Below are 23,701 nucleotides of genomic sequence, written 5' to 3'. Positions count from 1 at the left end.
GTGATGTTGTATGGGCCTCAGGTGAGGGCACCTGGCGTGAGGGTGACTTGTTTGCTGAGGAGTAGCGGTGATTTGATAATGTAAGGCCCGGGATAATGGTACTTTCCTCCACAGACACTGCATTTGCTGCTGCCAAGTGAGAGGCTGGCATCAGAGCCTGCGACTACCAAACCTGCCAGCCCTCCCACTGGCAGTGGCTCTCAATGCACTTATGAGAATTTGCATTTTCCTCCCTTCGATTATACTTAAAGAGTAACCAGGAAGCTGTGGAAGGAAGTGCTTCTGTCGCTTTCCATGGAGAGTCACGCATGGACTGAAGATCCCCTGTGACACGCAATCCCACACCGTTTGCTTCTTCAGTCGGTTCTCCTTTCAATCACTGCCTCCATGCTACAAAAAAAAGTGAGAAAATAGATTTGTAGGATGTCCCTGGAAGTGAAATCTGTTGCAGCAAATAATTCCTTACTCACAGATCCACTAATAGGTTGGAAGTTTTTGACACCATGGATCATTATTTTTATTCTTTATGCTCACACAAAGTGGGGCTTCAATGATTGTGGAAAAGAGAAGGAAAGTTAAAGCTTAGGTTTTTTGCATTTGAGTATTTGTACAGATTCTGCCTGCAGAAAAGAAATACAGACTTACAAAGGAACTGGAATTTATCATGAAACAGTAATAGGTAACTGCAACCTGAGAACATTTTCTCCACCAAAGATGGATGACTAAGTGTAGAATCAGCATCAGCCTGGCACTGACAGTGCCTGTTCTCGGCCATCCAGGGAAAGGTCAGTCCTTTATATCCACAGGTAGTTGCGACCAGCTGGTCATTCACTCAACAAACATTTGTTATAGTGTCTTCTTTGTGCCAGGCTGTCCCAGAGGTCCCAGAAATAAACGACCCCCTGTTTCTGCCCTGGAGCAGCTGGCAGAGACAGGCCAGGCAGGAGCCGGGGGCAGCAGGGGTCTCGGGCTGGCAGGAGGCCCCGGCCCACCATGGGGAGCCAGGGAGGGCTTGTCAGGGTAGAGCACTGACTTGCCATGCCTTAGAGGGTCTCTCTGAGATGGGCAACCTCTTAAAGCCCTAATAAACACTTCTGGACAGAAAACTACTCATGCTTTCACATCTCCATTGTCTAACCTTCATGGACAGGTTCAGTTTTTCCTCTTCTGCTTTGAGGTTGTTGAACTAGGAGAAGTAACTGTTTGATTCATTTTCTTTCCCAGTACTCCAAGAGTGAGCCGGGGGCTTTATGGGTGTTGTGGCTTTCTCTTGAGCTTCCAGTTCCCAGCTGGGGAACTGGCCTCGCCGTTATGGGGAGTCTAGAACAGGATCAGAAACACTGATTCCTTAGCTGAAGGAAGCGGTGCCTTGTGGATGCACAAATGCCCTAATTCTGGCATTGGAAATGCCTGGGTGGGAAATACCTGGCAATCATCAGGGAAGATGTTTTTCCTGCTACCTTCCATCTGCTGGTGGGGAGGGAACCTTTGGGGAAAGCATCTGTTCCAACCTGGGCTGCTTGTTGCTCCCCCAGGTGGTGTGCCCGGCCCACTGAGGGCAGACTGAATAGCAGTCTCGGCGGCAGTTCTTACGCAGGCTTCTGTAAAAAGGTATAGTCATAACTCGTTTTTGTGAGGCTTACACTGCTCTTAACTAACTCACTCCGTAAGTAACTCAGTGGTGCTGTCGTGTTCTTCCTTCGCTGTCTCTGACTTGACAGATGCCTTGGAGAGCGTTTGCAGTCAGGGCCCCTGGCTCACAAAGATGAGTTCAGCTCACAGACCCTCTGGAGGGGGCGTGTGTTCAGACCAAGCACCCCAAATCCCTCAAAGGTTTGCCAGCTTCGTCTTGAAAACACTGAATGAGGGAGATTCCACAGTGACTCCTAGGAAACAATTATTTATAACTGTGCTCGCTTTAAACAAGATGATTTTCCCGTCGGATTCTAACCTGTCATCTTTTTGACTGCTTCTGTATTGTTCCTCTTTTTCTTTTCTGATGACACAATAACATCATTATCTAGCAGAGATGAAGAGTTTGTGTGTGTGTGTGTGTGCGCGCGCACGTTCCCACATGCTTGTGTTCAGAAGCCTCAGTGCTCGCTGTCCTGAGCCTTTGCTTCCCCGTTCCCCTGCCCCCAGTAGTGACGATGCGCCCAGCTACCAGCTTCTGGGCCTGATACCCCCCGCTGGGCACACCTGAGTGTGTGCCTGCTTACAGCGTTTTAATTTTTTTCTGCTTCGAATGCATATCCATAGTATGTCCTCAAGAAAAGCCTGTTAACTGGTTCTGGATTTTCAGTGTGGCTGTACTCCTCCACCCCTTTGCCTGTAATTTGGCCCAGTGCTAACCAAAGTTATAAAGCACGAAAGTATGTCGGCAAATTCCTTCACTCTGGCTCCAGTTCTGACGCAGTGGGTGGTGTACGCAGTCCGAAACCTTACCGAAGACAACAGCCACAACCGGGACCTGATCGCCAAGATGGAGGACCAGGGCCTGGCAGACCCATCCCTACTTAAAAAAATGGGTTTTGAAGTCGAAAAGAGGGGAGAAAAGTTGATTCTGAAGTCCACTAGTGAAGCCCCTCAGCTGGTGAGTATCCTAAAGGGAACTGGGAGACAGTTGAGAAGGTTGTTCCCTCTTCGTGACCGTACGAGTGAGGAGGTCCTTTTCTCTTCCAAAATCGTTTCTTAAAAGAGTTAAAATTTCAAATTCATCCTGGGGGAGAAGTATAAACACATCAAAATTTATACATGGTCTAAAAGTAAGCTTCTGACAGACATTAGATTTTCCTTAAAAGGTAGATGGTCTTCATTGCCATAAAAAGAACGGAGAATGTCCTATTTAATAGATGAGTGTTTTCAGGTTTTGATCACTGACCAAATTCTCTGTATTTTCTCCCTTTGTCAGATGATTTTTGTAAATAGACTTGTTAATCTGCAGTTTTGTTTCTGTTTTCTTAGTGAATGAACTCTCCATCCAAATATCTGAATTTTTGGAATCTGTTTCATGGATTTTTCATCTTCTGAAGTATGTGAAATCACAAGTATTTGAAGATCTATAAGTACAAATTCAGTGACACATGAATCTTTTAGATAATTAAATTAAATGCATATATGCACCCAAATGAAAGTACCCAAGTATTCTGTTGTTTCTTTGCTTTAAAAACACAACTGTCTGATTTGCCTTTGTCCCTGTGGATACGGTGTGCACCCAAGTAGTGTATTGTACGTACTGTGGCAGCAAATAATAAATTCTCGTTGAGGGTACGTCCCATGTGTGGCAAAGGCTTGGATGTTTGCTTGAATTCTGTTTGTCCCTTCAGCTGGCAAGTCAGCTTCCTTCCCTTTATTTTCCTCTTCTCTTTGGGTTTCCTGAACTCTGGCAGGCAGTTGAAGTAGTTTCTCACCGTGATTAATTCCAGCAATCTCTTTTCACCTCTTCTGCCTTTCCAAAACATTGACAAGACTCATTTTCAGTTAATTAATTCAAGATGCTGAAGAATAGAGAGCCGTAGCTCTTCATTTTGGGTATTCGGCTGTGTTGTCATTGAGCCTGTTCCTTTGGAATGTGGCAGGGAATGAGATGGGTGAGAGAAAATTGAGTAATTGAATCTTCTTGTTCCAAATAGCCTAGAATTATACTTCTCAAAATACGTTACATTTAAAGGCGAATGCCTGCATCTGACATACTTCCATGCTTCTGTTGTGGAGGAGGAATATTTTATAGTCTACTCTGTGCGCAGGACCAGATCATCAGAGCTGTGTCCATATCTTCTTCTGTTTGAAAAGCGCCAGTCTCGGAAAGGCGCCACTCAGTTTTGTCCATGGCTTCACTGCAACTGCAAAAATAGTTTGAGGCAGGGGCAATTCATTTGACCTGTGTCTCTGTCTGCATATGTCTGTCATTACCATCTGCCTACCTGCCTGCCTGCCTGCTAGCCACCTGCCCACTTACCTACCTGTATCAGAAGTAGAACTGGATTCACCGGACACAAAATCTTACAGCCACCAAGATCATTAATGTAATTGTCAGAACGTTTGCAAAGTTCAGCACGTTGTAAATCTTGAAATCGTATTATCTTGTTGAACCACCATGTTACTAAACTAAAATATCTAGAGACTTTGCACAATTCATGTTGAGTCCTCCAAAATAAAAACGAAGACCCAGCCAAAAACTTTACAAAAATACTGACTGTTCCAGAGAGATGTGCTTCTATTTTATATTGCCATCCTTAAATTGCTCTGTAAAAACAGCTTAAACATGTTGCAAATGAAATAAAAGTTTTCCCCTATGCTATCTAGTATCTTCTATATAACTTAGAAGAAATTTCAGCTTCTTTCTAGGACTGTGGTTTATCTACAGATAATTTTTTTTTCTCTCATTTACAACAGTCCATTGGGAAAGAAGCCATTGTAAAATTTAAAATGCACAAAGAAGTCATTCTATTCCAAGACACAAAGAGTTAAAATCCTATTCTCCAAATAGAGGCCTGGCTAGAGGAAACAGTGGGGGTCCTTTTTTCCTTTTAACAAGTTTGCAATAGACACTTCTTTTTTCCTCCTCAATGGATGTGTGCACACCAGTGGAATCACACAAACACGGCAGTATAAGCTGTATAATAACAAACACAAATAAATGAAAGGGGGCTTGTGAGAAGACAGAGTAGTCAATAGCCGTGTGCTTTCCAAATAGGAAATGTGGGGCCTGCACTGTGAGACACGCTGATGGCTGCATGGAGGCAGAAGAGATGAATTCCTCCGGTGCACTGGGAGCCTCTGAGAGCCTTGTTTGCCATGCCATAGAGGATTAAATCACCACCTCAGGCAGTTGTTTAGGGAAAAGAAAAAAGCAAGCCAGCATTACAAAATTTGAAAAGAGAAAAAATGGTCACAGCGAATTTTGTGACCATATTATTTCTTTCAAGAGCAAACTGACAAAGCAGTTCCCTTTTTGTTGGCTTCATTTTAAAAGATGGCAGGGGAGAGGCTTTTCTCTTGATGTTGAGTCTGTTTTTGCAGAATGATTTTTTAATATCTTAAAAACAATAGATGTTAAGATTTCAAAAACACTTATTTTCATAATTTCAGTGCTGTAATATTAGAACTTGTCCATTATATATATACATGTCTATCCATTTTAATACATCTTTTTTTTTTGAAAGCTAGTATTGAGATGTATCTTTGTTCAGTAACTTCAGAATCTAAATTCAGAGCTTTGGGAACTACTAAAATGTGTCCACTGTGCAAAATGGTATATAGAGAAACAATTTAGGTGATTTGGGCTACCAATTAGTAAATTTTAAATCAAAATTTAATGCTTTATGTATGTATATATTGTCAGAATTTTTTAAGGCATTGAAATTGTGCTCTTATAACAGCCCCCGGGGTCTGGGTGTTATTTACTCGTTTTCTGCCCATGAATGAACAGACAAAAATGTTGGAACAAAAATTCCCATCTTTGCAGGCGGAAGATTTGCCTTAAAAAGTTATATTCCGTCATCAGATAGTTGTGCAAAGAAAGACTCAGTTGTGACATGTGAAGCAGAGAAATTGCAGCAGAATTTTAAAATGCATAGAAGTTGGGGAAGAACCTTAATGTGATACAAAACCAGTGCTTTGGAAAGTCCTCGGTGCTGTCCAAGGTTCTGATCATTTTAGCTGGAATGGTTTGTATATAGAAAATAAATTAAAAACCTAGTTTTCAAAAATGAATTCAGGGTTTTTGCTTGCATTTGTACAACACAAAATCTGTTGTCCTCTTCAAAATGTAAATATACACATTTTTATCTATTTATTTGGATTTTTCAGGCCAAATTCTACTTACGGTGATATTCTACAATATGAAATTGATTTACCATTTACAGTATATATGACTTTTTAACCTAAATTTTACCTGTAAGTGCAGTGGTTCTAGTATTAACTCATTCGTAAGACTTCCCTCATCACAGCCAGAGAGACAGTTATTTCAATGAGAAGTGATTTTTTGAAGGTTTTTAATAACTGTTTATTGTTGCTTAAATTAAACCCTTAAATTTTCTTTTTGTATGAATAACATAATATACTTGTTGCATTATGCAGAAAGTTGTCATAAGCGTATTTTATATAATTTAAGCAAGAACTTGGGTAATTTTTTATAACAGGGATACAACTTTTACCCCCACTTTGTAAAGTGTAATGGTTTGCAGCCGGAGTGCCTGGGGTCCAGTGCCTGTCCCCCCGTGTAATCTTGGGCAGATGCCATGAGTTCTCTGTGCCTCCATGTCTAAAATGGGGCTAATAATAACGATGATAACAACTTCAGGGGTGTCATGAGACTAAAAATGAAGTGATATATGTAAATCTCTGGGACCGTGCCTGACAACCTGTTATGCGTCCATTAACTGTTGGTTATTCGTATTGTCATGGCTAACCTTCATCATGAATGGATCTGATAGAAGCGCTTAGACATCAAGAGTGGAAACGCAGCTTTTCTCCTGCATCTCCCATCATCTGCAATTCTGGGCATATGGTAGGTGCTGAATAAATGTATTTCATTCAGTAAACAGGCATTTAGTTGTCCTTAATGGGTACGAGGCAGTGTTCTCGCACTTCAAACTGTCAATTATTTAATCCTTACAGCAGCTACACAGTGAATTACAGAATTAATCCCATTTTATGGATGAGGAAGCTGAGTCACAGATTAATGCTCAGAGTTGCACAGTCATAACTTCTTAGGGATTGATTGGGATAGTTAATTGGAAAACGATCAATGAGGAAAGAAATTATGGTTTCTTTTCCCAGAAGCGTGGGAAGAAACAGCAGAAATGCCTGGACCATGGTTCTGGACGAAGTGGGAAGGGGGGCCCATGAGAGAAGTGTGGGCAAATTGCATCCTCTTCCCAGCTCTGTGGCCTTGAGTAAGTTCCTTAACCACACTGAGCCTAAGTTTCTTCTTCAAGCATCATACTGGGTATTCAGTGCCTGCTCTCGTGAAGCTTGCTTTCTGATGAGGATGGCAGAAAATTAACAAGTAAATGAATATGTAAACCAAGAGCATCAGGCATTGTAGCAGTGCCATGGAGAAACCAGTAGGGTGAGCATGGAGGGTAACCGGGGTGGAGGCGGTCATGTCTGAGCCACAGCCAGGGGGTCCAGAAGAAACCAGTCATGCAGGGAACCACGGTGAGAGCATTTAAACCAAGGGACCAGCAAGTGCAAAGGCCCAGACTGGGCGGGTGGCCAGGGGCCGCAAGCTGCTGACTAGGGGAGAGTCGAGGTCAGAGGGGCACCCGGGTCGGGTCATGCAGGGTCTTGTAGGCCTGGGAACACACACGAATTTCATTCAAAGTGCATCGGGAAGCTTTTGAACAGTTTTAGGCCAAGGAGTGAGAAGATGCACTTTACATTTTTAAAAAGACCACTCTTGATGCGGTGTGGAAAGTGGACTGGAGAAACAATGGGAGTAGAGAAATGACGTGTGGGGCTGATGGCACTGGCGACTTAGACAAGCATGGAGGCAGTGGAAATGGAGAGGGAGGCAGTGGAAATGGAGAGGGAGCGTTGGACGTGATAGGGATGTTGGAGATAGGACCCTCGGGTTTGCTCACAGATTTGTTGTTGTGGGTGGGGGTAAGTGAAGGAAACGACCACCAGCTGAGGTTTGGGTGAACACCTGAATGGATGATCATGCCATTCACTGAGGTGGGCAAGTTTGGTGTAAAGAATAGTTCTGACGTGTGTTTGTTTGGCATAGGCAGAATCAAGAATTCTGTTTTGGGCAAATTAATTTTGAGATGCCTTTTAGACATCCATGTAGAGATTTAAAAAGAAGTAATTGGATATACAAGACAAGCTCAGAAGATAGATCTTTATTAGAAATAGATACTTGGTGTCATTGATTTTACATGCAGATGATATTTGAAGCCATGGAAATTAATGCGATCATTAGAGAGAGAGTAGATGGAGAAGAGGGCCTGATGCAGACATACAGCCTACGTTTCACTTAACATTGTAGCCTAAGATTTTTCCAGATATTAAAAATGCTTCATAAAAAGAATCTTAATGGCTGCATGGTTAATATGTACCTTAATGAGCTTAACCATCCTCTTCTCATTAGGCATTTTGAGTTCTGTTTCGCATCATTGTAAATGCTGAGTGAACATCTTGGCGCCTAATGCTTTGTCTGTGTATTAGGCAGTTTTGGTAGAATAGAGACTTGTTTTTATCTGGTATGTGGAAAATACTTTGTAATCTATGAATCATGTAGAGAGAGAGTACTATGTTATGTTCTATATTTTGTATCTTTGAAATGTCTCGGAAGGTAAAAGTTAGGCTGGGTTTTTTTTCCAAGTTGATTTCATACTTGATACATAAACACCCAGGTGAGCCACGAAGACCTGGGTCACCGTGAACCTGTCACCTCCCGAGTGCTCCCGAACGGGAAGGGTGGTCGGTCTCAATCTGTCCCAAGCACAGTGTGCGATCTGCAGTCACTTTTTTGGAGAGTAGATGTGGGAGTACTCATTCTTATTTTATTTCAGTTAGTGAATGGCCTAAAAATCCATTCTTCTTTTATGGTGATTCTGACCACAGCCAGCTGCAGACTAGACCACTGAATTCTGGGCAGCCAGGGCAGATGACCAGTTATGACCGGGTAACGGTCAGGAAATGGAGAGGCTCACGAGGGCTGCAACAAAAAGGTGGTTATCTTTGCCAAATAAATCAGCATTGGTGAACTTTATAAAGCACAAATTTTTAAAAAGAGATTGATAAATACATGCACATGTCAGACACTGTGAGTTTAATATTGTGCTGTGTTCTGAAGGAAAAAAAAAAGAGAGATGTAAGACATTATCCCTTCCTTTAAGGATATTTTGGTTCAGTGGTGGTAAGACAAGTCTAAAATATAAAATAGAGACTAGTAAGACCAATTCAAAATGAATGGAAAAGAATATTAATACTATGGGAGATCAAGGAAGGAAGATATGATCAGGGACTAAAGATTATTTCCATAGAAGTATTAAGTTAAAAGAGAGATCCAGTAATGGTTGACTTGGTAATTCTGACCACATTCACCTGTAGCCAACTGAGAAAGTTCCTGCTTGGAGGAGCTAGCAAGACAGTGAAGTGGCTCAGGGCCGGGATCTGTGGACAGGCTCTAGGAGGTGAGCCTGGGGTTTGGGGTGCGTCCCGGGGTGGAAGGGTGAGGGGAAGCCTGGTGGCTGATTTCAGACGGGACCCCAGGGGGCTGCAGCAGTAGAGGAAGAGGGAGCCACAAGTAGCCCTCCCCAGGGACTTGGCTCAGATGCAAGTCGTTTCAGTCCCCAGAATTGAATTGAGGTGAAGCCGGTGGCCTGTGACATAGGCAGCCCAGAACACTCCTGTTTCCCGGTGGCTGGGAGAAAGAGGACTTCATGCTAGGTCTCAAATTATTTCTACAGTTTTTCACATATGTTCTCTAGGATTCAATCAAAAATAAAAAGAGGGGACGAGACAACATGATATGAAAATCAAAAGAAACCATATCTAACAGAAACAAACTTGGAGGACCACCAGCTAATGGAGTCATCAGAAATCTAAAATAACCTTCCTCAATATGTTTAAAGAGAGAAAAATAGATTGAAAAATCTCAGCAACAGATAGGACACACTATGAAAGAGGATTGAATGAAAATTCTTTTCACTTAATTTTTTTTTTAATTTCCAAAATTTATGAATATTCTGTACCCACTAAGCAACAGCTCCCTCTTCCCCATTCCCTCCCTTTAGAACCAATAATCTACTTTCTGCCTCAGCTGTTTCTAGATATTTCTTACAAGTAAAATCACACTGTATTTGACCTTATGTGCCTTGCTTATTTCACTCAGCATGTTTCATGGTTCACCCATGTTCAGAACTCCATTCCTTCCTGCAGCCGAGGAATATTCCGTTGTGTGTGTGGGCTGCATTTTGTTTATGCATTCATGTTGGTGGACACTTGAATTGTTTTCACCTTTGGGTGGCTGTGAGTCATGCTGCTGTGAACTTTGGCATACAAATACCTCTTTGAGCCCCTCTTTTCAGTTTCTTTGAGTATATACCTAGAAGTGGAATTGCAGAGTCATATGGTAATTCTATATATTTAACTTTTTAGGGAACTGCATACTGTTTTTCCACTGTGGCTGTACCGTTTTACATTTCCAGAATGCAAGTACTTGAACTGAAAAAAAATGTAACCAAAATTAAGAACTAATGTATGGGTTTAGCCACACAAGAGAAATAGTAAATGAAAGATAGGCCAGTCAAAAAGAACCAGAATGAAGCACTGAGAGACAAAATGGTGGAAAATACAGAAGATAGGGTAAGAGACAGGGGGACACAGTTAAAAGGTCTAACGTGTGTAATTGGAGTTTGTTTTAATAACACCTCAAAGTCAAAAATAATCCTTGGGTTTGGTCACGACTAAGAGGCAGTATCAAGAGGAAGTTGCACACGGCCACCACTCAGCTCAGACAGGTCCTTCTTCTTGCCCTCCGATGGGTGAACAGCAGTTGCTGCTAAGCAGAGCGGAGGGCCCCACAGCCGGGCGCCAGTCTGTCCGTCTGTCTCTGCGTGTGCCGAAGCAGAGCTCGCTCCAGGGACCCCTGCTCCAGGTGTTCTTGCCTCATTTGCCCAAGGGGTTGGACTCGCCACCTAGCATGCAGGGGTCCATCAGCCAGCTCCGGGGGGCACGGTGAGCGAGGCGGGGGGTCGATGCTCAGTCAGCACTCGGCGGTGCGGCAGGCTGTGCCTGTGTGTACAACTCTACCTCCCATTCCAGTAGCTCTCAGGTGCGTCCTCCATGTTCTGGTTGGTTTCAACCACACCTACCTTCTCCATTACACCATGGGTTATGAACATTGCAACTTTGGTGTATGGCAGGTGTTTGTCTCTTTTGAGGGTTGTAACCTTATGTTTTATCTCAGCACACAAACAGGCTCTCAGAAGCAACGTATGCTTAGCACAACAGGGTAAACATGTTTTTGACAGGGTGTATTAGTTAGGGTTCTCTAGGGAAACAATGAGAGGTGTCTCTGACTATCAAATTGTAAAAGTGACTCACACAACTGTGGGTATGCACGAGTCCAAATTCTGTAGAGCAGTCAGCAAACTGTCAACTCCAAGGAAGATGTCCGATGTATTCTTCAGGAAACGAACCGGCAACTTCAATGAACTCCTCAGGAAATGAACTGGAATCTTCAACGAACGTGTTCAATGAACTCCTCAGGAAACCAACCAGCAACTTCGACAAACTCCTCAGGAAATGCTTCACTGGGCAGCCAAAGAAGGAGTGAAGGTCCTCTGTCTGTCTTGCTTATAAGTCTTCAACTGATTAATTGGATTAAATCCAGCCAATTGCATTCTCTCATTGTGGAAGGCACGCCCTTTGGTGAGTCATCCGTCACAGCTGCAGTCAGTTGACTGATGATTTAATAAACCAGCATGTTGGTTTATCAACCAGCCTCAAACATCCTCACAGCCATTGTTAGGCCAGTGTTTGCTTGACCAGACAGCTGGGTACTATTGCCTGGCCAAGTTGACACATGAACCTAACCATCACACAGGGTTTGGGTGAAAACTTCTTCAACTCTTGGAGAAAAACATTCTTTGGGCAACGTGCGATGAACAACTTTACAAACAAAAGGGCATTTCAGTGGAAAACTTTACCATTTTCAAACATGGCAAATACACTTACGTACTTTTTAACAGAGTACAGGACATGCCTTGCAAAGGTTTATTTCACATATCATGGTAGGACAGAGGCAATTTCAAACAGATGATAGCTGAGAATCCTCCAGAACTCATAAATATCAAGCCACAGACAAGCAGAACAAACCAAAGAAAATCCAATGAGCAAGGGGAAAAAAACCTTAAAGCAGGTTGAGATTTGTGATGGGCGGCTTCTCACGTGGTTCCCAGTGATTCCTGCCTCCTCAAGTCCACACCTTTGTGTCATCCTCTCCCCTGAGTTGTACCTAGTGACTGGTCTTCTAACAAACAGAATAAGGGAAAGGTAATGAGATGTTCCTTCCATGATTTGGTTGCAAAAGATGGTGGTTTCCATCTTGCTGGCACTCTCCTCCCCTCCCAGTTGCTTACTCTGATGTTGCAGCCATGTTGTGAGCTGCTCTGTGCAGAGGCCCATGTGACAAGGAAGGGAGGAAGGCCTCCAGCCAACAGCTCCTGAGGAATGCATCCTGCCAGCAACCCTATGTGAATAATGCCACCGTGAACACTGGTGTGCAGATACCTGAGTCCCTGCTTTCAGTTCTTCTGGATACATACTGTTCCGGTTTGCTAAAGCTGCCATTATGCAAAATACCAGAAATAGATTGGCTTTTATAAAGCGGGTTTATTAGGTTACACATTTACAGTTTAAGGTCATAAAAGTTTCCATACTAAGGCATCAACAAGAAGATACCCTCACTGAAGAAAGGCCAGTGGTGTCCACAACACCTCTATCAGCTGGGAAGGCACGTGGCTGTCATCTGCTGGTCCTTTGCTCCCAGGTTGTGTTTCAAAATGGCTTTCTCCAAAATGTCTCTGGGCTTCTGTCTCTGCTTCTCTCAGCTTTCTGTTCTCCTGGGGCGTTTCTTTCTGAGCTTCTGGGGGTCCTCTCTTAGCTCCTCCGGGGCAAATTCTGGGTTTCATCTCTTAGCTTAGCAACTCCAAACGTCCTTCTGTCTGCATCTCTCAGCATCTTCAAGCGTCTGGGTCTGTGTCGGCTCTTAGCTTCTCCTGGGGGCAAACTCTGGATTGCATATCTTAGCTTCTCTGCAAAATGTCTGTCTCAGCTTCTCTGCACTCCTCTCCATGAGCTCTGTTAAAGGACTCCAGTGATCTAATTAAGATCCACCCTGAATAGGTGGAGTAACACCTCCATGGAAATGATCTAATTGAAAGATCTCACCTGCAGTTAAGTGGGCCACACCTCCATGGAAACAACCTAATCAGAAGTCTCACTCTAATCAAAAGACTAATAAAAAAAAGTCTGCCCCCACAAGATTGCAGTAAAGAACATGGCTTTTGTTGGGGGCATAATAGATTCAAACCAGCATACTTATCAACAGAAATATGGAAGCTAGAACACAATGAAATGATGTTTTCAAAGAGATGAAAGTAAATAATTGCCAACCTAGAATTCTATATCCTACTGCTGCCCGCCACCCCCCCCCCCAAATCCTTTAAGAATGAAGAGGGGAAGAATAGACACTTAGATAAACAAACTCAAGACATTGCATCACAGAAGCCCAGAGACATTCTGGAGAAAGCCATTTAGAACAACCCAGGAGCAAAGGACCAGCAGATGCCAGCCACGTGCCTTCCCAGCTGACAGGTGTTCTGGGCACCATCGACCTTTCTACAGTGAAGGTATCCTCTTGTTGATGCCTTAGTATGGACACTTTTATGGCCTTAGAACTGTAAAGTTGTAACCTAATAAACACCTTAGACTTTCACTAAAATAAACAACAATGGGTGTTCTTAAGAAAGGAAAAATGAAATGGATCCTAGAGGGAAAATGTTCCAGAAAAGAATAACAAGCAAGATAAGGGTAAATATAGGAGTAAATGTAAGTATTGACTCCATAATTTGTAAGATTTAAAAGATTGTATAGAGTTAATATTAACAATAGTATAAAGGTCAGGAGCAGGGTAAATTTTGTTATACTGAGGTCCTTGCATTACCCAGGAAGGGATTCACAGAACCTACTAACATTAGATTTAGATAAATAAAGGATACATGTAGTCTCCATGGTAACCACTAAAAAGTGTCTATGAACTTAAGACAGAAAAATAAAAAGAATTTTAAAAATTCAAATGAAAGCAAAAAAAGGAGACAGAGAACATAGAACAGTAGAAACCAAGTCATAAGATAGTAGATTTAAGTCCAGACATAGCAATAACTGCATTAAGTCTGAACTGAATGGACTAAATGATCCATTTAAAAGACAAAGATTTTTAGACTGAATTTAACCTAAATAAATGGAAAGACGTTCCATGTTCATGAAATGGAGACTTAATATTGTTAAGATGTCAGTAGTGTCTCAAGCGATCTACAAACTCAATGCAATTCTTATCAAATTCCAGCAGACATGTTTGCAGAAATAGAAAAACGGAACTGCAAATTTGTGTGGAATTGCAAGGGGCCCTGGATAGCCTAAACAATACTGAAAAAGAATAAAGTTGGAAGGCTCATACTTCCTGGTTTCAAAACTTACTACAAAGCTAAAGTAAGTAAAACAGTGTGGTGCTGGCATGCAGGTAGACATATAGACGAATGAAATAGAATTGAGAGTCCAGAAATAAACCCACAGATATATGTCCAGTTGATTTTCAACAAAGGTGCCAAGTCTATTCAACGGAGAAAGAATAGCCTCTTCGACAAATGGTGCTACAACAAATGGAAATCCACATGCAAAAGAATGAATGTGAACCCATTACTCTCGGTGTATACAAAGATTAATTCAAAATGGATCAACAATCTAACTATAAACAGCTAACACTACAAAATTCTTCCAGTAAACATAGGGAAATATCTTCTGACCTTACGGTAGGCAATCAGTTTTTAGATTTTATACCCAAAACTCAAACAACAAAAGAGAAAACAAATAAAATCAATTTCATCAAAATTAAAAGCTTTTGCGCATTAGAGTGCATTGTCAAGTGAAAAGAAGCCATCATCAAGTGAAAATATTTGGAAATCATATATCGGCTAAGAGCTTAATATCCAGAACATATAAAGAACTACAACTCGACAACAGAAACCTTATTTTAAAATGGGCCAAAGATTTGAAGACATTTCTCCAAAGAAGATATTCAAATGGCCAATAAGTATATGAAAAGATGCCCAACATCATTATTCATTAGAGAAATGCAAATTAAAGCTACAGTGAGATACCATATCACACCCACTAGGATGGCTATTTTTTAAAAAATGGAAAATAACAAGTCTTGCAAAGATGTCGAGAAACAGGAACCCATGTACGTTGTTGATGGGAATATAAAATGGTGCAGCCACTGTGGAAACCAGTTTGGTGGTCCTCATAAAATTAAATATAGAATAACCATATTCCCCTGCAAATCCACTCCTAGGTATATACCCAAAAGAATTGAAGGACTCAGGCAGATATTTGTGCAGCAGTGTTCATTGAAGCATAATTCACGGTAGCCAAAAGGTGGATGCGAACCAGAAGGGCAAATAATGTATGATTTCTTCTGTGTGAAATACTTAGAATAAACAAATTCATAGAGACAGAAATCAGAATAGTGTTACCAGAGGAGGGAGCAGATGGGGAATTATTGCAAAATGAGTATGAGTTTCGGTTTGGGATGATGAAAGTATTCTGGAAATAGTGGTGAAAGTTACACAGTATTTTCAGAGTATTTAATGTCAACAAATGTTCATTTAAAATTATTTGTATGTTATGCATATTTTGCCACAACTAAAAATAATTATAAAAAATTAGAGGAAATTTAAAAAATTTTTAAATGGTACAAAAATAGTGAAAAACAAAGGAAACAACAAGGGCAGCAAAAGAAAATAGCTACAAATATAAATATCAATCCAACTATATCAGTAATCACTTTTAATGTGAAAGGTCTAAATGTACCAAGGAAAAGACAGGTTATCAGAGGGGGTAAAAGAACAAGACCTTATGTCAATAATGCCTTGATGAACACTGGTGTGAAGGCATCTGTTTGAGTCCCTGCTTTCAGTTCTTTTGGATATATACTGTTCTGGTTTGCTAGAGCTGCCCTTATGCAAAATATCAGAAATGGATTGGCTTTTATAAAAGGGGTTTATTAGGTTACAAATATACAGTTCTGAAGCCATAGTGTCCAAACTAAGGCATCAGTGAGAGGGTCATTCCACTGAAGAAGGTCAATGGCATCTGGAACACCTGTCAGCTAGAGAGGCATATGGCTGTCATCTGCTGGTCCTTTGCCCCCAGGTTGTATTTCAAAATGGCTTTCTCCAAAATGTCTCTGGGCTTCTGTCTCTCTTTGCTTCTCTCAGCTCTCTGCTTAGTTCCCTGGGGCGTTTCTCTCCAAGCATCTGGGGGTCCTCTCTTAGCTTCTCTGGGGCAAACTCTGGACTTCATCTCTTAGCTTCTCTCCAAAATGTCTGTCTTGGCTTCTCTGAGCTTCTCTCTGTGAGCTCTCTTAAAGGACTCCAGTGATCTAATTAAGACCCACCGTGAATGGGTGGGGTCACATCTCCATGGAAATAATTTAATCAAAGATCTCACCCACAGTTGGGTGGGTCACATCTCCGTGGAAATGTTCAGTCAAAAGGTTCCACCCAACCAGATTGGATCAAAAGATCAGGCTCCTCTGGGCCCATAACAGTTTCAAACCGGCACAAATACCTAGGAGTAGAATTGCCGGGTGACATGGTGATTCTATTTTTAATTTTCTGAGGACCACTAAGCTGTTTTCCACATTGTGTAGACAACGTTTATTGTCTACAATAAACCTCCTTAAAATTTAGAGACACAGATATGTTAAAAGTAAAGGAATAGATTAAGTTATACTGTGCTAACACTAATCAAAAGAAAACTGGAGTAGCTATATAATTTCAGACAAAGCAGATTTCAGAGCAAAGATACTTATCAGGCATAAAGAGGGGCATTGCTTAATGATAAAGGGGTTAGTTCTACAACAACTGAGCAGCAAATACATGAGGTGTAAATGGATAGAACTGAAAGGAGAGATAAACAAATCCAGTGTTATGGTTGGGGACTTCAACTCCCCTGTCAGTAATTGACAGATCCAGCAAGCAGAAAATTAGTAAGGGTATAGTTGAACTTCAGCGCTACTCATCAACTGACAACCATAGAACACCTCACCCAACAGCAGCAGAATACAGATGCCTCTCAAGCGCACATGGACCATTCAACCAGAGACCACATCCTGGGCAAAAAAAACATCTTAGCAAAGTTAAAAGAATAGAAATCATACAAAGTATGCTCTCAGACCACAATGGAATTAAACCAATAAATAACAAAAAATAGAGCCATAAAATCCCAAAATATTTGGAGATTTAACAACACACTTCTAAATAACACATGGGTCAAAGAAGTCTCAGGAGAAATTTGTAAATATTTTGAACTAAATGAAAATGAAAATACAACCTATCAAAATTTGTGGGATGTAAAAAAAGTGAAAAGCAGAGCTTAATGGAAATTTATAGTATTGAATGCATATATTAGAAAAGGAAGTTCTAAAATCAATAATCTAAACTACTTTAGGAAACTTGGAAAAAGAAGAGCAAATTTAATCCAAAATAAGCAGAGGAAAGGAATAATAATAATTAGAGCAGAAATAGTGAAATTTTAAACAGGAAATTAATAGAGAAAATCAATGAAACCAAAACTGGTTCTTTGAAAAGACCAATAAAATTGGCAAGCCTCTAGCCAGGCTAACCAAGAATAAAAGAGTGAAGAACAAATTACTAGTATCAGAAGTGAAAGAGGGTGATCACAACTGAAGCCCTGGGCATTAAAAGGATATTAATATTACGAACAACTCTATACCTCCAAATTTGAGAACTTCAATGAAATAGACCAATTCCTTGAAAGACACAGTCTACGAAAATTCTCACAAGTAGAAATAGATAATAGGCCAGTATCTAGTAAAGAAATCAGCAATTAACCTTCCAAAAACAGAAAGGATCAGGGCCAGATGGTTTCACTGTTGAATTTTACCACACATTTAAAGAAGTGACAACAATTCCAGGACACAGAAGCAGAGGGAACACTTCTAACTCATACTATGAGGCCAGCATTACACTAAAACCAAAACCAGGCAAAGAGATTACTGAGAAAGAAAATTACAGACTAATAACTCATGAATATAGATGCACAAATTGTCAGCAGAATACTAGCAAATTGAATTCAACAATGTATAAAAAAATTATACACCGCAACCAAGTGGGATTTATTCCAGGCATGAAGGCTGATTCAACATTAGAAAATCACTTAATGTAATCCATGACATCATCAAACTAAAGAAAAATCGTATGATCATACCAATAAACGCAGAAAAACCATGTGACAAAAGCCAACACCCATATACAATAAATATCCCAGCAAACTGAGAATAGAGGGGGATCTTTCACAACTTGATTTAAAAAAAAATTCCAAGAAAACCTAGAGCTAGCGTCATACTTAATGGCGAGAAACTAGATCTTCCCCCACTAAGTTTGGTAACAAATCAAGGATGTTCTAACTCACCACTTCTATTTAGTATCATACTGGAAGTCCTAGCTAATGCTGTAAAGCAAGAAAAAGGAATAAATAGTATACTCATCGGGAAGGAAGAATAAAACTCTCTTTGTTTACAGATGATATGATTATGTAAAAAATCCCAAAGAATCAACAAAGAAGCTGAAACGAATAAGCAATTATAGCACAGTTTCAGGATACCAGGTTAATATACAAAAGTCAATTGCTTTCCTATATATCAGCAGTGAACAATTGGAATTTGAAATTAAAAACACAACACCATTTACATGAGTGCCAAAAAAATGAAATACTTAGGTATAAATGTAACAAAACACATGCAAGATCTATACAAGGAAAACTACAAAATCTCTGATCATAGAAGTCAAAGAATATCTAAATAAATGGAGAGATAGACTTAATATTACTAAGATAGAAAGACTTAATATTACTAAGATGTCAGTTCTTGCCAACTTGATCTATAGATTCAGTGCATTCCCAATCAAAATCCCAAGTTATTTGGTGGAAATTGACAAACTGGTTCTAAAGTTCATATAGAAAGCAGAATACCCAGAATAACCAACATAATACTGAAGAACAGAGTTGATGGACTGCCACTGCCTGACTTCAAGGCATAGTGTAAAGCTACAATACCCAAAACCATGATACTGGTAAAGGAGTAGATGAAATAGATCGATGTATCAGAATAGAAAGCTGCACAAAGTCCAGCAATCCTCGATGAAGGAGCAAAGACACTTCAATTGAGAAAGGATAGTCTTTTCAACAAATGATGTTGAAACAACTGGATATTCATATTAAAAAAATGAACTTAGACACAGACCTTACACTTCTCACCAAATTAACCCAATAATGGATCACAGACCTAAATGTGAAATGCAAAACTATACAACTTGAAGGAAACAGGAGAAAATTAGGGTGACCTTGGGTTTGGCAATGACTCTTTAAATCTGACCCCAAAATTACAATCAATGAATTAAATAATTGATAAATGGGACTTCATTCAAGTTAAAAATTTCTCTGTGAAAGATACTTTTAAGAGAATGAAAAGACAAGCCACAGACTGGAGAAAATATCTGCAAAAACACGTATCTGATAAAAGACTTGTATCTAAAATATATGAAGAACTCTTAATACTCAACAATCAGATAACACCCTAATTACAAAATGAGCAAAAGAACTGAACAGACACGTCATCACAGAAGTTATACAGACAACAAATAAGCATATGCAAAGTTGCTCAACATCATGCGTCATTAGGGAATTGCAAACTTAAACAACAATGAGATACTACTGCACACCTGTTAGAATGGCTAAAATCTAAAACACTGAAAACGCCAAAAACTGGCAAGGATGTGAAGCGACAACAACTGTAATTCATTGCCGGTGGGAATGAAAAATGGTACAGCCACTTTGAAAGATAGTTTGGCAGTTTCTTACAAAGCAAAACAGAAGTGTACCATACGATCCAGCAATCATGCTTCTGGGTGTTTACCAAAATGTATTGAAGACTTATGTCCACACAAAAACCTGCACACAAATGTTTACAGCAGCTTTATTCATAATCGTCCCAAACTGGAAGCAGCCAAGATGTCCTTCAGGTGAATGGATAAACTGTGGTGCATCCAAACAATGAAATATTATTCAGTGATAAAAAATGAGCTTTCAAGCTATAAAAAGACATGGAGGAACCTTAAGTGCATGTGGCTAATTAAAAGAAACCAATCTGGAAAAACTACATACATTATATGACATTCTGGAAAAGGCAAAACTATAGAGACAGAAAAAAGATGAGTAGTTTTCCCGGGGATGGGGTCGAGAGATAGCCAGGTGGAGCACAGGGTTTAGGACGGTGAAACTGTCCAGAATTATGTGTAATGGTATATAGGTGATATCCTGCATTTGCCAAGACCCATAGGACTGTACAACACAAGGAGTAAACCCTAGTGTAAATTACAGACTTCAGTTAATTAATGGATCGATAGTGGTTCGTTAGTTATCACTGGGCCCAGTAGAATCACTTGAGTCCTTAAGAGCTCAGAGCTCCCAAGAGATGACAAAATGGGAAGTACTTAGCCGGTGGTTGCTGACTTGGAAGGTTAAGGTTGGCGGCCGCAAGCCAAGGAACACAGTCAACCTCTAGACACTGAAAAAGGCAAGTGGACGGGATCCCCCCAGAGCCTGCATAACGGAATGCAGTTCTGCCAACACCTTGGCCTCGGCCTGGTGAAACCGTGTGGGACTTCCCACCCACAGAATGTAAATTAATAAATAGGGGTTTTATTAGAGCCTGTAAGTGGTAATTTGTTGCTGCATCAATAAAAAACTAATACAAGGCCCAACCTACGTGTAATTTGAATCCCAAAAGTAATGGAGAGAGAAAATGGAAAATAGGCGATATTTGAAGATATAATGGCCAATTATTTTACAAAACCAAATAAAAGATATTAATCCACAGATACAAGAAAATTCATGATCCCTAAGCAGAGTACAAGGAAAACCATGCAAAGATGTATCATAGCAAGACTCCTGAAAACCAAAGACAAACACAAACATCTTAAAAGCATCTAGAAGAATAAAAACACACTACCTTCAAAGAAGCAACACTAAGACCACTTCATGAACTGAAGTGAAAATAACCAAAAGGTAGTGGAATAATCTGTAAAATGCTGAAAGAAAGCAAATAAAGATAAGAATTCAAAACCAGTGGAAAACCCTTCAAAAATGAAGATGAAAAAATTTTTGAGATAAAAATGAAAGAATTTACCAGGAAACCTGCACAAATAGACATTTGAGGGGAGGTTCTTCAGGCATAAGGAAAATGATCCCAGGTGGAAGAATTTTAACCACACAAAACAATTATAGTGACGTCTTCATAAAATATATGTACAAATTAAGGGCATGTTATCAAAAATACAAAAAGTAGCAAGCGATGAAGGAATGAAATTACTCTGATGTTTTAGCATTATTAAAGAAGTAAAAATAGTAATTTGTAAAAACTAGGCTACTGAAAAGTTGAAAGGACAAAAAAGATACATCATGCATATTCTAAATGTAAAAAGTTGGTTTACTATATTAATGCCTGAGTAGAAGATAAAGTGAAAAGCTTTTCTAAGTACAGGGAGATTCATCTTACTAGAAAAAAATTCCATATTTGTGTGTTCATAGTAGTGTACCCTTAAAATGCATTAAGGCTAGAACTTCAAGGAAAGTAGACAAATCCACAATCATGGTGGAGAGTGTTAGTGAATTTTTAAAGAAGCAGATTCAAGTGAATGATTGAAGAAGCAAAGAAAAATAGTGAAGTGAGGGCATCGAGGATTTGAACAATGCAATTTAGCAAGGTTGACCTATTCGACATACATAGAACTCTGCACCCAACAACTGTAGAATACACTTTCTTTTAAAGTGCACATGGGACCATTTCCCAAAATTAATCCTTTGCTCTGCCATAAGCAAGTCTCAATACATTTCAACAGATTAAAATCATACACAGTATATTTTCTGGTCCTTGTACAGTTAAGCTACATACTAATAAAAGATAACTAAAAATCCCCACGTTTTTAGAATTAAATTCTTCTCAATTATATCTAAGAGATAGGAGTGGAAATTAGAAAATATTATTAACTGAATATTAATGAAAATACATACCAAAGTTTGGGATGCAGCTAAAGCTATTCTTACAGAGAACCTTATTACTCAGATGCATATATAAGAAAAGAAGCCAGAAAATCAATGGGCTAAGCATCCGTCTTAAGTAGTTAGAAAAAGATCTTAACCCCAAAAATTGAAGAAAAGAAAGAATAAAGATGAGAGCAGAACATAAAACAGGAAACGAACACACAACAAAGAGGATAATGTCAAAAGTTGGTTCCTTGGAAAAAAAAAAAATACTAATTTGATAAAGCTATGGGGAGCTTGGGAACACCCCACGAAGCATTATCACCGCGGACCTTGTAACATTAAACCCTCGCGGGGCATGCTTCCCGTTCAAGGCGCCGGTGCCCCGGCCCCTGCGGGCTCCCGCCACCTTCCCGGGAGGCCACTGCCCGTCCCCGCGCCGCCACGCCCCGCCGCGCACACCTGGCCCCGCGCACACCTGGCCCCGCGCCCCGCCGCGCCCGCCTGGAGCAGCGCCCGCCACCCCCGCCAGGGGGCGCCGGCGGACGCGGGCCGGTGGGAGCCGTGGCCGCCGCTCGGGCACTGCGGGGCGGGGGCCGGTGCAGCCCCCCGAGCTCTGCGGAGCTGCTTCCGCTCGGCCTCCCCTGGGTTCTGCCCGGGGCTCTCACCCCGTCCTCGCCCGGCTCGCTCTGAGCCAGCCCTTGGGCTCTGCTCGGCTGTTCCTTCCCGGAAGGCCGCCTGGACACGCGCCCGAGCTCCCCGCGCTGAATTTGCCCCCCATCCCCACCCTTCTTACTGGGTAAAAGTCAAGTTCAGCTCCAGGCGCAGAGACTTTTAATATGAATATGCTCTGAAGACAACACCAGAAGGGTGAAAAGAGGGAATATAATATTTACTCTGTAACCATGGGAGTCCCGCCCGCTCCGCCGGCGCCTCCCTCCTCATCTGCGTCTCCCTGGTGCTGCCCCCCGCGGGGCCTCCCGGGGACCGCGCCCTGGCCTCTCCCCTCCCCCACCCCATTCGCCTTCGCTTTCCGTCGTCCGGGGTCATCTTTCCGTCCCACGTCCCCGCTGTGTCGAGCCTGCCCCTCCCCACTCGCCGTCTGGGGGCCCATCCCTGGGTACCCCACACACACCCGCGCCCCTCCAGGAAAGATCCGGAAGGAAGGGGAGACCCTGAGCGTTAAACCAAGGAAGGGCCGGCTGCACGTCCGGGTTGGCTGGCGCAGGCACTGGGCATCGGCATCGGTTACCGGGGTTGGGATCCGCGAACCCGGGGAGCCCGCCCTCGGGCAGGGGGGAGGCCTCCCTTGGGCTGGGACCTGGTTCTTTGCTCCTCTAAATGTTTAAGGACCTGTCAGCCGGGGCGAGAGGATCGGCCTCCACCCATGCGAAGGGAAAACTGGGAGGGGAAAGAAAAAAAAAACCTTGTCTGAACTTGAAAATAAAAATGTTGATGTGGTTTTCACTCCAGAAACGTCTCTTACTGATTAAGAGCTTGGGGAGCTACCGACTCGTGGGTGGGCCGGCTGCACTTGGCCTCCTCGCAGCGCCAGGCCGGGCTCGCCGCCCCCGGGCCGCAGCAGAGGCTCCCCGGGGCCCACCTTTGCCGGCAGGTGTGAATTTGCGTGTGCATGCGTGTGTGTGCGTGTGTGCACAGCTGTGCAAAGCGTCAGGTTGCTCCGGAGACAGCCAGGCAGCGGGTTAACAGGGAAGGGTGCCAACTCGGGCCCAGACAGAGCTGAGTTTTGACCCAGTTCCGCCACTTTGCTGAGTGACCTGAACCAGGAGGCAAACGCTTGAAGCCGTAGCGCCGTCAGCCGTGGCCCGGGGCGATGGAG

The 23,701-nt window shown here is 41.7% G+C and overlaps 1 protein-coding gene across 1 annotated transcript in view; it reads left to right on the top strand.

The window, feature by feature from the left end:
* Window positions 1–5,715, top strand: part of ATXN10 (ataxin 10) — a 225,650-nt gene extending 219,935 nt beyond the window's left edge. The window contains exons 11-12 of the mRNA XM_037847617.1: window positions 2,406–2,593; window positions 2,965–5,715. Coding sequence (XP_037703545.1) covers window positions 2,406–2,593; window positions 2,965–2,967 — 191 coding nt within the window. The 3' untranslated portion in view covers window positions 2,968–5,715. The remainder of the gene's footprint in view (window positions 1–2,405; window positions 2,594–2,964) is intronic.
* The last annotated feature ends 17,986 nt before the right edge of the window (window positions 5,716–23,701 follow it).

This window comes from Choloepus didactylus, chromosome 8 (assembly GCF_015220235.1).
Source record: "Choloepus didactylus isolate mChoDid1 chromosome 8, mChoDid1.pri, whole genome shotgun sequence".
Classification (NCBI taxonomy): domain Eukaryota; kingdom Metazoa; phylum Chordata; class Mammalia; order Pilosa; family Megalonychidae; genus Choloepus; species Choloepus didactylus.
The sequence above is the reverse complement of the archived record's forward strand: the minus strand, read 5'-3'. Positions and strand labels throughout refer to the sequence as shown.